General features: G+C 41.4%; 2 protein-coding genes across 2 annotated transcripts in view; one reads left to right on the forward strand and one right to left on the reverse strand.

The window, feature by feature from the left end:
- Window positions 1–6543, reverse strand: part of LOC121618708 (dihydropyridine-sensitive L-type skeletal muscle calcium channel subunit alpha-1-like) — a 168948-nt gene extending 162405 nt beyond the window's left edge. The window contains exons 1-2 of the mRNA XM_041954272.1: window positions 6356–6543; window positions 5945–6050 (exon numbers count right to left, since the gene is read on the reverse strand). Of these exons, the coding sequence (XP_041810206.1) occupies window positions 5945–6050; window positions 6356–6543 (294 nt within the window). The remainder of the gene's footprint in view (window positions 1–5944; window positions 6051–6355) is intronic.
- Window positions 6544–8747: 2204 nt separating this feature from the next.
- LOC121624493 (putative nuclease HARBI1) lies at window positions 8748–9803 on the forward strand (the record flags this gene model as incomplete). Its single annotated transcript, XM_041962180.1, has 4 exons — window positions 8748–9066; window positions 9166–9278; window positions 9359–9470; window positions 9535–9803. Coding segments are annotated over 4 exons (813 nt in total), but the record flags the coding sequence as incomplete, so codon positions are not given.
- Window positions 9804–15437: the final 5634 nt, after the last annotated feature.

Consider the following 15437-nt stretch of genomic DNA (forward strand, 5'->3'; position numbering starts at 1 on the left):
TTTTGATTTTGCTGTACTCTTATATTTATCAGGGTGTAGATGAGCGCAGTGTCCCAGGGATGGGCCGAGTGGACAGCCTGGCAGAGGATTTGCTGGGGCTGAGGACTCAAACTGGACAAACACTGAGCAACCAGCAGGCCACCACCATCAAAGCCCTGTGGCAGAACCTTCTGCGTATGCCACTCGCAGGACCAGCAGCGAGTGGCATACACTGCATGGCACTGCGTGCGGCTGACAACAGGATGCTTCAGGTGTTGTAAAAAAGAAACCTGAATTTAAACCAGGTGTGGAGAGCATGACATGTTGTGTCTGAGCATCAACAGGATCCCCTGCCAAGTGGCCAGACTGTTGTCGTCTCGTAGAGTCCAACTTTTTCAGACTCTGTAACATTGAGAGCCCTAAAAAACATGCAGTTAACCTCTGACAAGATGGACTCAGATTCTCAGAGACTACAGCAAGATCAGGCAGCTGGTCCTGGGTAATGGTAGGGTCATGCACAACACTACTCTGCAGTTGTTTGATGTGAATCAGACGGTGGCACAACAAGCGACTGACGGGGTAGAAATGTAGTATTCTGCTGCAAGGAGTCAACCTGCCTGCTGCCTTATTCCTGCTGCTCCTGTCCCTCTCCCACCTGTACAGCCATGCCCCACAGCCTGCTTCTTCTGTCAGCCCATTGCTGTAATAATTTTATTATCATTACATCTAACAGGTCTGAAAGTCAGCATTACAGAAATAACATACTGTATATACTGACAAATATTGTGTGTTCCTGGCAAAGTGTGTTGATATTGTGTTTTAGTATATACAGTATATATATTGTAGAGCAGTGTTTTCTAGCTTTAATTATTATACTTTGTATTCAGTTTATTTATACATTTTCTTTCATTAATTTCTTTGTGTGTGTGTGTTATGGTTACAATTGTGTGCATGAGAGAGAATTAAGGTGTATATTTTCTAATAAAATTTATATTTCTACAGCAGTACTAATGAATCATTTCTACTAAACATATCTGTAAAAACAGGAGTCAGGTAAAGTTTAGCTTTTTGCAAACTCAAGCAGATAATGAAATAACAAGAAAGGAACCAAACAGTATTGCAAACAGTTCCACATTGTACAGTCAGCTAGACGAGGCAGCTGCATTGTTGCAGTGCTTTATTCCATTAGTTGTTAATTAGATTGTATCCTTAAATTGCATCTATTTCTAAAGAAACACACAAAGTTACATGTGTGTATGTGTGGTTCTCAAATGTTGCTATTCAAAATAACCCACGTTCCTATTTGTGTTTTCATTTTTAAGTGATTTTTCATAACACTTTGTAAGAGTTCGGGTTAGTGGAGTTATGGTCAATGTTGGGATTTGAACCGGCGACCTTTGGAACCAGAGTCCCCCTACTGTACGCCAGCAAAAATTCACGTTTGGACGTATTTTTCAAACTGTCAACATAAAAACTCACTCCTATAACTTCCGGCGGGCAACAGAGTTGATCATCTCTGTCATTTCACTTCATTTCCTCCTTTTTTCTCTCTTTTTCTTCCTTTTTCTCCTTCCCCCTTCTTCCCCCCTTCTTCCCCCTTCTTCCCCTTCTTTCCGCTTCTTCCCCCGGCCATACAGACTATTGTTCCCCAGCTTGTTCCCCAGCTTTGGCGCACCAGCCTGTTTAGAGGACTGTGTTGGTTTTCAGTTGATAGCATTTGGTTTATTAGTAATCTTCCTCCCGTCCATTAGAGGGCGCCAGTGAATTATCTTCTATTTGGTTTTTCCTATGCCTGACCTGCATGGCGTCTTGTGTTGTAAATAAATCTTATTGTCTTATCTATATTGCCCAACCTGTGTCTGCCGAGTTTGTGTCTGCACTTGAGCCTCTGAGCCCCGCAGTGTGACAATTCGTTGTTGGAGGTATCAAGATGGTGCTGGGTGACCGGCAGCTGGTTGAGGTGGGTCTGACCGCTCTTTACCTACTTTTCCTTTTTTGAATTTTAAATAGCCATTTTTTAATCTGTCTTTAAAATGGTGTAAAGGAGGCGGGCTGGGGGTGTATGTGAATGAGCGCTGGTGCAACCCGGCAAATGTGCACATGAAGTAGCAGCTGAGCACACAGGACCTGGAGCTGCTTGGTGTGGCCATGCGGCCGTACAATCTACCGAGGGAGTTTTCGATTGTGCTTTGCGCGTACATTTCTCCTTCTGTGAAGGTTTCGGCTGCATGTGAGCGGCTCCACAGCGCTGTCAGCCAGATCCAGACACGCCACACCCGGCCCTGCTGCTGATCATTGCGGACTTCAGTCACGCTCCTCTCTCCACCTCTCTTCCAACATCCACACTGTACGTTAAGTGTCATACGAGGGACAATCGGACACTGGACCTGCTGTATTTGAATGTGAAGGACGCTTACACCTCCGCGCCCCTCCCCCACCTTGAGTTGTGTTTCAGTAAATCAGTGATGGGTTAGTAGTTTGGGATTAGTAAAGTAAATAAAAAAAATAATAATAAAATTTAAAAAAGGGCTTCTAACTCAGGGGACAGAGAGGAGCAGAAGAGAGTCCAGTGCAAGCTCCAATGGAAGATCAGGCGGGCCAAGAAGGATTATGGACCTCCTGTGTGGTCCCAGTTCCTAAATTTAAGCCAAGGAACTGGCCCACTACAGACCTGTCGCCCTGACCTCCCACCTCATGAAGACTGTGGAGAGGCTCCTCCACAGTCACCTCCGCTGTGTGGTGAGCTCCACGCTGGACCCACTGCAGTTTGCCTATAGGCCCAACATCGTGGTAGAGGACGCCATCATCTACCTGCTGCAGCGGGTGCTCACCCACCTGGAGACTGGCGGCAGTGCTGTGAGGGTCATGTTTTTTGGCTTCTCCAGCGCTTTCAACACCATCAGACTGGCGCTACTGGGGGGGAAGCTGGAGGACGCGGGAGTCATGACATCTTGCTGCCTGGACCATCGACTACCTCACTGACAGTCCACAGTACATGCAAATGCGCGGCTGTGAGTCAGAGGTGGTAGTCTGCAGCACGGGAGCACCCCAGGGCACCATCCTCACTTTTCCTCTTCACCATCTACACCTACGGACTTCACCTACAACACGGACAAATTTATCTCTTTATGCAGCATTTCTCACATCCCTGGTGGGCAGCAGACAATGCCAAAATTAGAAAAGCTAAACCAAATGTCTGGATGGACTCTGGAGGGATGGATAAATAATTTGATGTTGGGGACAACCTCATTCTCATTGCAATACAACAGTGCTGCCATAACAACTATCTTTACCAAGTTTATGTTAAGTTTTGCTGAAATTGTTGTAAATGTGTAAATTCATCTTTATTGTATGTTTTTCCTGAGGTCACTGTTAAAGGTGGTATTGGTTCTTCTTCCTCAGGAAACTGAAACGGTCTGGACTCTCCTCTCGGTTGCTCGTCAACTTTTACAGGCCCACAATTGAAAGTATCCTCTGCCTTAGCATGAAAGTGTGGTATGGCAGCTGCACGGCACAGGAGAGGAAACAACTGGCATGGGTGGTTAAAACTGCACAGGACTTCATGGGCTGACCTTTCCTGACTTAGACTGTATATATGAAAGCCGGGTCAGGAAGAGGGCAAGATCCATCACCACAGACCCCAGCCATCTGGGCCACAGACTGTTTGTACCGCTTCCATCAGGAAAGCGGTACAGGAACATCCACACCACCACCGACAGAATGAGGAACAGCTTCTTCCCCAGAGCTGTCAGAACTTTTACCCCGTCAGTGAGAGACTGTGAGAGCTATGAGCCACTGCATACTGCACTTTTCACACACCTCCACCTGCACCTTCTGTGTACTTAACATTTAAGTACACACACGCTTACCTAATTGTCAGCTGAATCTCAGTATATACATTTTAGTATATATTCAGTTGTTGGTATATTTTATTGTTTTAGTATATTTTTATTGTCTTAGTATATTTTATTTCTACTATATATAGTAGAAATAAAATATAGTAGGCACAGCTGTGAAGTTAAATGTAGATACAGTCCATGAGTTTAGTCAAGTTTACTGTATATATGTTGGCATTAATTAGCACATTAAGTCAGACAAAATAAACTGTCACTTGTAGTGGTAGTAGTGTTAACTGGACACTGAAATATTAATTAAATCCAAGTTTGTTTGTTTGTTACATTAAAAAAAACTGTCAACTTGTTGGAAATTCTGCATTAATCAAACATTTCTTTGTGTAAAATAAATTTATATATTGATAGATTAGATAGATAAAGTAGACTAGACTAATAGGTTAGTGTACTTTAATCCAGGGGTGGGGAACCCTACCAATTAAAATCTTCATAAAATCCTTTGAGGGCCATCCTAAATTGCTGGGTTAATTAGTTTACTACTTAGAAAAGAGATGCTCACAGTCATAGGTTGTCCCCTTTCCCATTATGAAGAGACATACACTGAAGTTCACATCTCAGTTATATAGAACTGTGTGTATGTACAATTCTATAAACTGTTTTAAAATCTAAATAAATGTACAATTTATAAAACTGTACATACAGTCTATAGCGCTCAGACAGAGGGAGGTTGTTGCACCTAGCTTTGACCTCTTCATTACATTGCAACTCAATAATTTTGTGTTGTAGATTGTCTGGCGCATCAGCTAGTTCCACATGAAACAATGTAGCAAATAAGTTCACTTCCTTCTGTTTACATTTCATATCCTGAAACCTCTCACCAAACGGCTGAAGGAGGTCTGCACACTCACAAGCACATTCAGATGTTATAGCAGACTTTTTTTCATGGGCTGCAGAAACATGCAGTGTTAACTGTCTCTTCAAATGATTTCACATTTGAAAGCAGAGAGCTGAGAAGCTGGTCGGGACCTTGAAGCTTGACATTCAACTCAGAGAGGTCCTTGATAATATCCACCATGTAGGCGAAATCATACAGCCACCTGCTATCGCTACCATGATAGGTTTTCCCTTTCATGCATTCTTCGAGACAAAGGGACACGTCAGAACAATTTTACTTTGTCCAGTGCTATCAGCTCTGCAGTGGCAACAAGACACAATCACGGTCACCACAAAGGTGTCAAAAGTCTTGTGAAAGCCACTTGTTGCACCCAATGTCTGCGAAAGAGCATTAACTTAATTCAAGTGCATTTGTCTTTGCACCTCACCTAATTTAGCATGTTTTGAGCAGTAGTGGCCCTCAATATTGGCCTTTTTAATCACTACAAGCGCGTCCCCACAAACCCCCTTTCATTGCCCCTTTCATTCCCAATTATGATTTTGTCACTGTGAAGGAACTTTCTGTCACACGACTACATTCTGACTGTCTCCTAGTAGGGGCCTTAGGGTCATGGTCAGGTCAAGGGGTCGTCTTCAGGCCAGCTCAGGATCCAAGACAAGGGAGAGGTCTGTTTTGCTCTGCTAAAGAGTACAATGCTGCTGCTGGGTTGTTGGATCAGAATGTTTCATGAGCCACATACGGCCCAGAGGCCATACTTTCTCCACGCCTGCTTTAATCCCAATAAATATTGATGTTAAGAAGAAGTGAAAGAACCTGTACTTAACTTATCCATACCAACCATGTGCAATTTTTTGTTTCAATCCTTGTGTAATTTAGTATTTAGCAATACTTCCTTTGGCAATATATTTTACATAGTCTTTTGTATGAAATGCACATATATATAGTCATCTTCTTATTTTGTACTTTTTATTTTCCATTGCCTTTGCTATTTCTATTTTTATTGATGCTGTCTGTAACACCAAACTTCCCCACCTGGGGATAAATAAAGTTGATCTTATCTTATCTTAAATGTTGCAGATTCTTTCAATGTCATAACAATATCAGTGGTATGGCCCATCCTCAAGGCACCCACTTTAGGAAACACTGGTCTAAATCAATATCAATATCAACAATATATTATAATATCCATGTATACACAAACACAAGCATGCTGACGCACCAAGTTGCTGTTGGTGTTGTTGCTGTCTTCCTCAGGCATGGGCAAGTACACAGCCAGGGCCACACAGTTGGCAAAGATGGCCAGTAGGATTATGATTTCAAAAGGTCTGAAAGTTATTTATAGGAAGCTTACATGCCAGCCATAGTATTTCACATATAGATGTTCCCACATCACAGAAGTAAAACAGCAAACACCTTTTCACAGACACACGCATGCACGCATGTACGCACACACAAGTGTGCACGTACGCACGCACACACACACCACCTACAGCTTGCTACAAATAAAACACAAAACATACATGTATACAACTACTTAAAGTAAATATGATGGTAGCAACAATAACATGAAATGTTATATATTTGATCCAGGTGTCCCTCTGCCTAATGACCCTTTACAACAGCAGGATACTTCCACTCCACAATACTTATGCATGCCTTGCGGAAGGGATTCCTGAGTGTCAAGAAGAGGAGAGACCGTGCAGGCCTTGGGTTGCCTCCTGTAGCCATCAGCTTCTTTAGCTTCTCCTTCTGTTTTCTCTTCAGAGTTTCCTCATCCATTATGTAGGATGACAATGGGGGACTACCACTGTCTGCCATTGTGGCTTCAAGAGATTGTTTGAAGTAGTATTCCAAAAGATCTGTCGAAGAATTTCTTTCAAAATGTGCTAGTGCTGTCGATTAGATCTGTCCTTTCATTAATAACCCCTCTCAACTTTTCTCAATCATCTCTTTCGCACTGTCTCTCACTGATGGTTTGACTTAGCTTCCTCTCTTTCTCTGTCTGTTATCTGTGGAATGGCAGCTGTCCCCTCTGCTTGTAGGGGATTGGCTTACTGAGCAGCTGTTTGGTCAAGAGAATAAATATAGACAACAAGAATGGCTGTTGTAGCATGGGGTGACAAAAGAGGACATTTGTGCACATATAGTCAAGATGCAGTTTGTTTTTTTTTAAGTGAGTGTGTCCCAGGCTGAGTGGGGTAGAAGTATGAAAACAATTTAAATGTGTCATGTTAAATCTGTGTATCATTCGTTCTTTCTATTTTCAATTGGCAATCAAAAATGAAAAAATAAAAAAGTGACAGATTATTTTGCTTGTCGTTTTTTAATCTAACACAAAAAACAAAAAAATCCCTGGTTTTTATTATTTCAATTTCAGGATCAGATCAAAAATACGAAATGGAAAAACGGGCCACATGAATGAATTTGATTTTACTATTTAACTGATCGTGTTTATGTGACCCCGGAAATGGCAGCAGGCAAGACTACATGGCAGCACTGGAAGCACACACTATTTTAATCAAACAGTTGTTCAACAGCGGTTTGACCCAGGCGGAAATTTCCTCCACGTTGCAGCAGATGGGTATTCTGCAATGCTCTGGAATGAGCGTCAGAAGATTCTGTGCCAGAAATAATCTGCAGAGAAAAAGACATTTGTCAAATGCAGAGCTGGAGAGCGCTATATATGAGGTACGTTTTCATTCAGATTTCTATAGTATATTGCAAATATTATATAGCAAATACTACCAGTAAATGTGTAATGTCATGACACACGGGACCATCATAGGGTCGGAAGTTCATGACCGGCTACCTGTCTACACCAGGGGTCCGTTTCACAAAGCAGGTTCAACAAACTCTGAGTGTAACCCTGAACTCTGAGTTGATCTACTCTGAGATAGGAAACTCTGAGTTTTCGATTCCACAACAGCAGATTTGAGTTAGTTTGATTAACTCAGAGTAGGTTCACCTTGAGTTACACGCGTGCACCGCAACTATAAAAAGACAGCATCAATGGAACCCCGATTTGAGGAGTCACCATGGCAACGGGGAAGCGGAAGACTGCCTACTTCACGCCAATGGAATTAGACATTTTAATGCACTCATACAGTGAGTATGAACACGTTTTTAGACGGAAGTCCAACACCGCTGCAGCTGCGAAGGAGAGGGAGACGGCGTGGGAGAACATTGTTGCTCGGGTCAATGCATGAGTATAAATGTAGTCCTTTCAAATCACAATAATATTACAGGGCAATACTGCTTGAATGGTTGCCTTTTAATTTATTTCATTTAGGTGCAATCCCGCGGGGGAGAAGCGCACTTGGCAGCAGCTTAAAATGAAATATACAAAACATTGCTCAAACAGGTAAGACCTCGGCATGATCTCATGGAGGTAGCTACCTCATTTTGATCATGTTTTACATTGTAAAGTAAATATTAAGTGGCTGTTTGTGCAGTTGTTTTATCCCCAACATAATGCTGTTTTCACACACATAAATATAAGGTTTTTTTCTTCTTTCTGCTCCCTTTCATTGTAAAATTGGGTATATTGTGTTCATATAATGTTTTGTTTTTGTTAACGAATGAAATAAAATTTAGAAATGAAAAAAAGTGTTCTCCTCTATAATGTTATGTTAAATAATTAAGCCAAACTAACACAGACTTTTACTCAGCCAACAGAAAAAAGGCAGATGCATAAAGAACGGGTGGTGGCCCACCACCACCACCTCTGACTGAGGGCAGAGGAGCTGGCCCTAAGTAGGAAGGCCAGTGGCTGAGGGAATCCCTGGAGGAAGTTCATCCTCTGAGACCACCACCCAAGACACATGTGCCTTCATTAAATGTAATATGCCTTGGCCTATATATCTATATCTATCTATATCTATATCTATATATATATATATATATTCATATATATATATATAGATAGATATATAGGCCAAGGCATATTACATTTAATGAAGGCACATGTGTATATATATATATAGATATAGATATTTATCAGACCACGCATAGATGTTCTTGCTTTTCCAGACAGTTATCTTTTTGTGCGGTACTGTTTCACGGCACAGTCCATCATCTACATACATATTCTAATCCGTCCTTACATTTGCAACGTTACCACCCGTAGTCATGCTCTGACATCTCAGCAGATATTGTGTGTTGCGCTGCATTTTTTTGCAAATGGGAGCTTTCTTTACAATGTCGGAGATGCAGAGCACTTAAGCAAGGCGACTGTATGCAGGGCGGTGAGAAAAGTGTGCCTCGCCCTGAAACGGCTGTTACCAATTTTCCCTGGACATAAACCCGTCAGAGTCATCAAGGAGGAGTTCCACAGGATTGCAGGTGAATGATGCAGAGATCAGTTAAATGAATTTTAAATTATATTTGGTTAATGACGTGCTGCAACCTCAGACTGGGATTAGTCATTTTAATTTCTTTCAGGATTTCCCAGTGTGATTGGCTGCATAGATGGCACACATATCCCCATCACAGCTCCTTCACATAATGAAGCAGACTATGTGAATAGGAAGTCCATTCACATCATAAATGTGCAGGTACATGTAGATTGACAACTGTTTCAAAATGTTAAAGACTGCATAATAGTTAAACATCTGTCTTTCTTTGCACTGTCAAGATCATATGTGATGCTGGATACATTATTTCCAATGTGGAGGCCAAGTGGCCTGGGTCTGTTCATGACTTAAGGATTTATCGCAAGTCTAACCTGAGCAACAGACTGCAACGTGGTAAGCAGCCTAAAGATTTGCACAATTCACTTGTCTCCCTCCTTTAATATACTATACATTACAGGAGAGTTTGACGGCCTTCTGCTGGGTGACAGGGGTTACCCATGCCAACCCAGGCTGCTGACCCCTTACCCTGACCCTGAACCAGGCCCCCAACAGAACTTCAATCGGGCTCACTGCAGGACGAGAGCCCGGGTGGAGATGACCATAGGCCTGCTGAAAGCCCGTTTCCAGTGCCTACGTCACCTGAGGGTGACCCCTGCGAGGGCCTGTGATATTATTGTGGCTTGTGTTGTTCTTCATATTATTGCTACTATTAGAGGAGAGCAACAACCTGCCCTACAAATGGACGACCCTGATGATGACCCCTTCCACCTGCCAGCTATGCAGGATGGCAGAGCAGTCAGAGACACCATATGCCATAATCGTTTCCGAGATTTAGTCACCATCACCACCACCACCAAAACCACAGCAGTCAAATAAATCAATAATACACATTTCATTTGGTCTTCTTTATTTCCTACAAATACAAGAGCTTGTTTAGTTAATGTTCCAATAGTTAATATAATTAACATAGTTCACCATGCTCCCACCTCTAACTTGTGGTCCAGTATTGCAGTTTCTAGGTCTGCAATTTTTATCTTGCAGTCCAAGTATTGCATGTCTTTTTCAGTTTTTTTGTATTTTTATCAGGAGATAGATTTTGTAGATTTCTTTTACAGGTAACTGGGAATACATAAGGAGGACATTAAATGATACAGTTGCACACAAATTCCACAGACTGAACCTCTGGTGTTTACTGAATATTCATCTCACTGTGTCAATCTGTGCAGTGGAAGTTGAGGGACCTTCCTGCTGCTGCCCAGCCATGCCCTGTTAAAAAGGATGCGAATGTGTTCATACTTCAGTTTAGGCTAAATGTCACACTCTATATTCCACCAGAATAATAATAAATGTAAATGGGAAGGCAACTATCAGTAACATATGAGGCTGGATGAAGACCACAACCGTCCAGAAATTGGAGTATTGCCTACTTACAGTTACAAGGTCTGTTGTGGCTTGAGGTGGCTCCACCAGGCAGACAGTACCATCAGAATCTGTTGGGACAGAGAAAAAAAAGACATGAAAGGAAAGTAAATATTTTTATGAAGAGGCTTTAAAATATATATATAGGCCAAGGCATGTTACATTTTATGAAGGCACTTGTGTCTTGGGTGGTGGTCTCAGAGGATGAACTCCCTCCAGGGATTCCCTCAGCCACAAGCCTTCCTATATTCTGGCTTAGGGCCAGCTCCTCTGCCTCAGTTAGAGGTGGCGGTGCTGGGCCACCACCCGTTCTTCGTGCATCTGCCTTCTTTCTGTTGGCGAAGTAAAAGTCTGTGTTAGTTTAAATATAGGCTTAATTATTTAACATAACATGATATAGATGAGAACACTTTTTTTCATTTCTAAATTTTATTTCATTCGTTAACAAAAAACAAAACATTATATGAACACAATATACCCAATTTTACAATTGCCCTGTAATATTATTGTGATTTGAAAGGACTACATTTATACTCATGCATTGACCCGAGCAGCAATGTTCTCCCACGCCGTCTCCCTCTCCTTCACAGCTGCAGCAGTGTTGGACTTCCGTCTAAAAACATGTTCATATTCGCTGTATGAGCGCATTAAAATGTCTAATTCCAGTGGTGTGAAGTAGGCAGTCTTCCGCTTTCCTGTTGCCATGGTGACTCCTCAAATCAGGGTTCCATTGATGTTGTCTTTTTATTGTTGTGGTGCACACGCTTAACTCCAGGTGAACCTACTCTGAGTTAACAAAGTAACTCAAATCTGCTGTTGTGGAACCGAAAACTCAGAGTTTCCTATCTCAGAGTAGATCAACTCAGTTCAGGGTTACACTCAGGGTTTGTTGAACCTGCTTTGTGAAACGGACTCCAGATCGATAGATTGTTGCGACTAGCAAGCTAGCGTAGCTATGTTTGCTAACGCTCATTACAAGACTTCCGGGTCACGTACATCCAACCAATTAAATATTAAAATCAAATTCATTTCTGTGGCCCATTAATCCGTGTATCATTCGTTCTTTTTTATTTTCAATTGGCAATCAAAAATGAAAAAATAAAAAAGTGACAGATTATTTTGTTTTTCGTTTTTTAATCTAACACAAAAAACGAAAAAATGCCTGGTTTTTAATATTTCAACTTTAGGATCAGATCAAAAATACGAAATGGAAAACCGGGCCACAGGAATAAATTTGATTTTAATATTTAATTGGTTGGATGTAAGTGACCCGGAAGTTTTGTAATGAGAGTTAGCAAACATAGCTACGCTAGCTTGCTAGTCACAACAATCTATCGATCTGGGGTCCGTTTCACAAAGCAGGTTGACCAAACTCTGAGTGTAACCCTGAACTCTGAGTTGATCTACTCTGAGATAGGAAACTCTGAGTTTTCGTTTTCAGTGGCTGAAAAGGGAGGAGTTCATCCTCTGAGACCACCACCCAAGACACAAGTGCATATATATACATATATATATATATATATATATATATATATATATATATATATATATGTATATTAAAGCCTATTCATAAAAAATACTTATGTTCCTTTCATGGGTTTTTTTTTTCTCCGTTTGTCCCAACAGATTCTGATGGTACTGTTTGCCTGGTGGAGCTACCTCAAGCCACAACAGAGCTTGTAACTGTAAGTAGGCAATACTCCAAAGATTTTGCAAAATGGTCCATTTAAGTATACTGAAACATATTACTCATCTAGGATGAAGACTACAACGAAACTCTGACTGCTGCTTTCACAGAGGGGGATCCAGAAAGGTAACATCTTCATATGTTACTGATAGGTGCCTTCCATTTACATTTATTAACATTCTGGTGGAATATAGAGTGTGACATTTAGCCTACACTGAAGTATTAACACATTCTCATCCTTTTTAACAGAGCATGGCTGGGCAGCAGCAGGAAGATCCCTCAACTTCCACTGCACAGATTGACACAGTCTGTGGAATTTGTGTGCAACTGTATCAATCTATGTCCTCCTTATGTATTCCCAGTTACCTGTAAAAGAAATCTACAAAATCTATCTCAAAAAACTGAACATTAACTAAACATGCTCTTGTGTTTGTAGGAAATAAAGAAGACCAAATGAAATGTGTATTATTGATTTATTTGACTGCTGTGGTGGTGGTGATGATGGTGACTTCATCTCGGAAATGATTATGGCATAAGGTTCCTCTGACTGCTCTGCCATCCTGCATAGCTGGCAGGTGGAAGGGGTCATCATCAGGGTCGTCCATTTGTAGGACAGGTTGTTGCTCTCCTCGAATAGTAGCAGTATTATGAAGCACAACACAAGCCACAATAATTACACATTTACTGGTAATGTTTGCTATATAATATTTGCAATATACTGTAGAAATCTGAACGAAAACTTTCCTCATATATGGATCGAACCAAAGCGCTCTCCGGCTCTGCATCTTTTTCCTCCGCAGATTGTTTCTGGCACAGAATCTTCTGACGCTCATTTCCGAGCATTGCAGAATACCCATCTGCTGCAACGTGGAGACCCGCGTGGGTCAAACCGCTGTTGAACAACTGTTTGATATATTGAAAATAGTGTGTGGTTTCAGCGCTGCCATGTAGTCTTGCCTGCTGCACTACCCGAACTGCCGCGCACAGAGCCATTTCCGGGGTCACATAAACCCGATCAATTAAATATTAAAATCAAATTCATTCCTGTGGCCCGTTTTTCCATTTCGTATTTTTGATCTGATCCTGAAAATGAAATGTTAAAAACCAGGCATTTTTTCGTTTTTTGTGTTCGATTAAAAAACGAAAAACAAAATAATCTGTCACTTTTTTATTTTTTCATTTTTGATTGCCAATTGAAAATAGAAAGAACAAATGATACACGGATTCCCATTTTTCCATTTCGCATTTTTGATCTGATCCTGAAATTGAAATATTAAAAACCAGGCATTTTTGTGTTAGATTAAAAAATGAAAAACAAAATAATCTTTCACTTTATTTTTTCATTTTTGATTGCCAATTGAAAATAGAAAGAACGAATGATACATATGAGGTTGGTGTAATGTAACAACACAATTTCATACTCTTCCCTAAACAATGTAATGTAAAAGTTAGTGTTTACATATACTAAAGAATTTATGTTACTGATGTTATCCTAATAACAGAAAATGGTTTTAAATTCCAAGCAGAGAGGCTTACAAATATTGAATTTTGGCAAAACAAGTAACAGAGTTCGGATGTTGGCATTGGTGGGGCAAATGTCAGAATCTCTTGCCAGGAAATATCTTAAGGTGTTGAGTGGTTTCGGATAAGATAACATAATGTCGCAGCATAGAGGTGCTTATCCTCTATGTGATTTGCTGCTGCTCATGAGCACCACTGCTGGCTGTTAATGAGGTGGGCCAATATAAAAGCGGCAGTCCTTTCACCGGTTCTTCCTCTGCACTTCCTTCATCGGTAGCACGTCACTTCCGTGTCAGGTTGTTTGGCCGACAGGTATGACTAAACGCTGCTTCACCTCACTGGTGCCTTGTTTTGTTGGTGTGCTTAAGACATTTTTGTTTTGTCGTGCCCCGCATGTGCTGCTACGTTAGCTGTGGCAAGTGTCATCTCTCTTTCTGTGGTTGATAGTATCGGGTAGCTAGTGTTAGTGTGGACGCAGGTAAACGCCGGTGGCTGTGTGGAGCTCTCTCTCCCCCTCCCTCCTCTCATGCAAGTGTGTTTCTGTAGCTGCTCATAAGGTACGTATGTGTACTGTAGTGTGCATCGCATTATTTTTAGCATATAGCAATACTAATAGTGTGTATTTTTGGTAAGGTGCTCCTGCAACCAGATTATTGGGGCTGCTGTTTTGTCTCCACGGCTGTGCTGTCTCCACGGCTGTTTTTGCCCCTGCCTCAGCCACGTTGTCGACGCCGCTGCCTGTCCTCTCAGCATGGCGCCATATACGTGTCGCGACTGTGCACACAAATAGAGGCTTGCTGTTTTGCTGCTTGCCTGGACGCCGCTTTTAATTAGGGTTTGGTCCCTTTTTAAACTGACTGGATGAGTGTGTGACAGTGTGGATTACACCTACTTTTGGGTTATTTGTATAAGTTTAGGTTGTATATTTTTGTTTAAGCCTGATTTGGTCAATTTGTAAATTATTTTAATTTGAGAAATTTTCTATATTCAAAAATTGCTGGGTTTTGTTTTCTTTAGCCTTTTGTTTATTTATATTTGAATTATTTTGGTTGGGATATATTAATTTTGAGTTTGTGACGCGCCCATTCATTAGATTTTGATTTATTCATTTTTCAAGATTTGTTTGGTTGTAACCCCAATAATTTGTTTAATTTCCCCCCTTTTTAGTTGCTGGAGGCCGGTGGTGTTGGTGATTGGTGGTGGCATCCCCCCTGTCTGCTGTGCCCCTGGGAGTGGGTTTCTTCACTGAGAGAGTGTCTGCCACGTGTGCCAGGTGATTTAAGTTGATTCTTTTTTTTCCCTTTTTTTCGTTGGTCGATCCCTCCCCAATACTAGCCCCCTTCCATCCACTAGGCCCCATCCCTGATTTGGTTATTTCCCCTGCCCCTTTCCAGTGTGAATGTTTGTTTTTAAAACTTTTAAAACTAAAAGTGCCCCTTTGAGTAAACAAACCTGTGTGTCCTACATTGGTAGGGTAATTCCCTGGGTGAAATTCCCAGGGTGGTGTTGTCGCCAATGGTTCAAGATCCTTCAACCTCCTCCTCCTCAGTAAGAACTTTATTAATTAAATTGTCAAGACAGCATTGAATAAAAGTGACATACTAAGGTCAAAAAGACAAGTCTTCTGAGCAGATTTTTCAGGATGTCGGTGTTTGTCCTGTCCAGTCGGAACCATGGTTTGTAGTATGAGTTGACTCCCTGTGACTTTAATGATCTTATTAAATGTTCAGACA

The sequence above is a fragment of the Chelmon rostratus genome, chromosome 2, assembly GCF_017976325.1.
Source record: "Chelmon rostratus isolate fCheRos1 chromosome 2, fCheRos1.pri, whole genome shotgun sequence".
In the NCBI taxonomy this organism is placed as follows: Eukaryota; Metazoa; Chordata; class Actinopteri; order Chaetodontiformes; family Chaetodontidae; genus Chelmon; species Chelmon rostratus.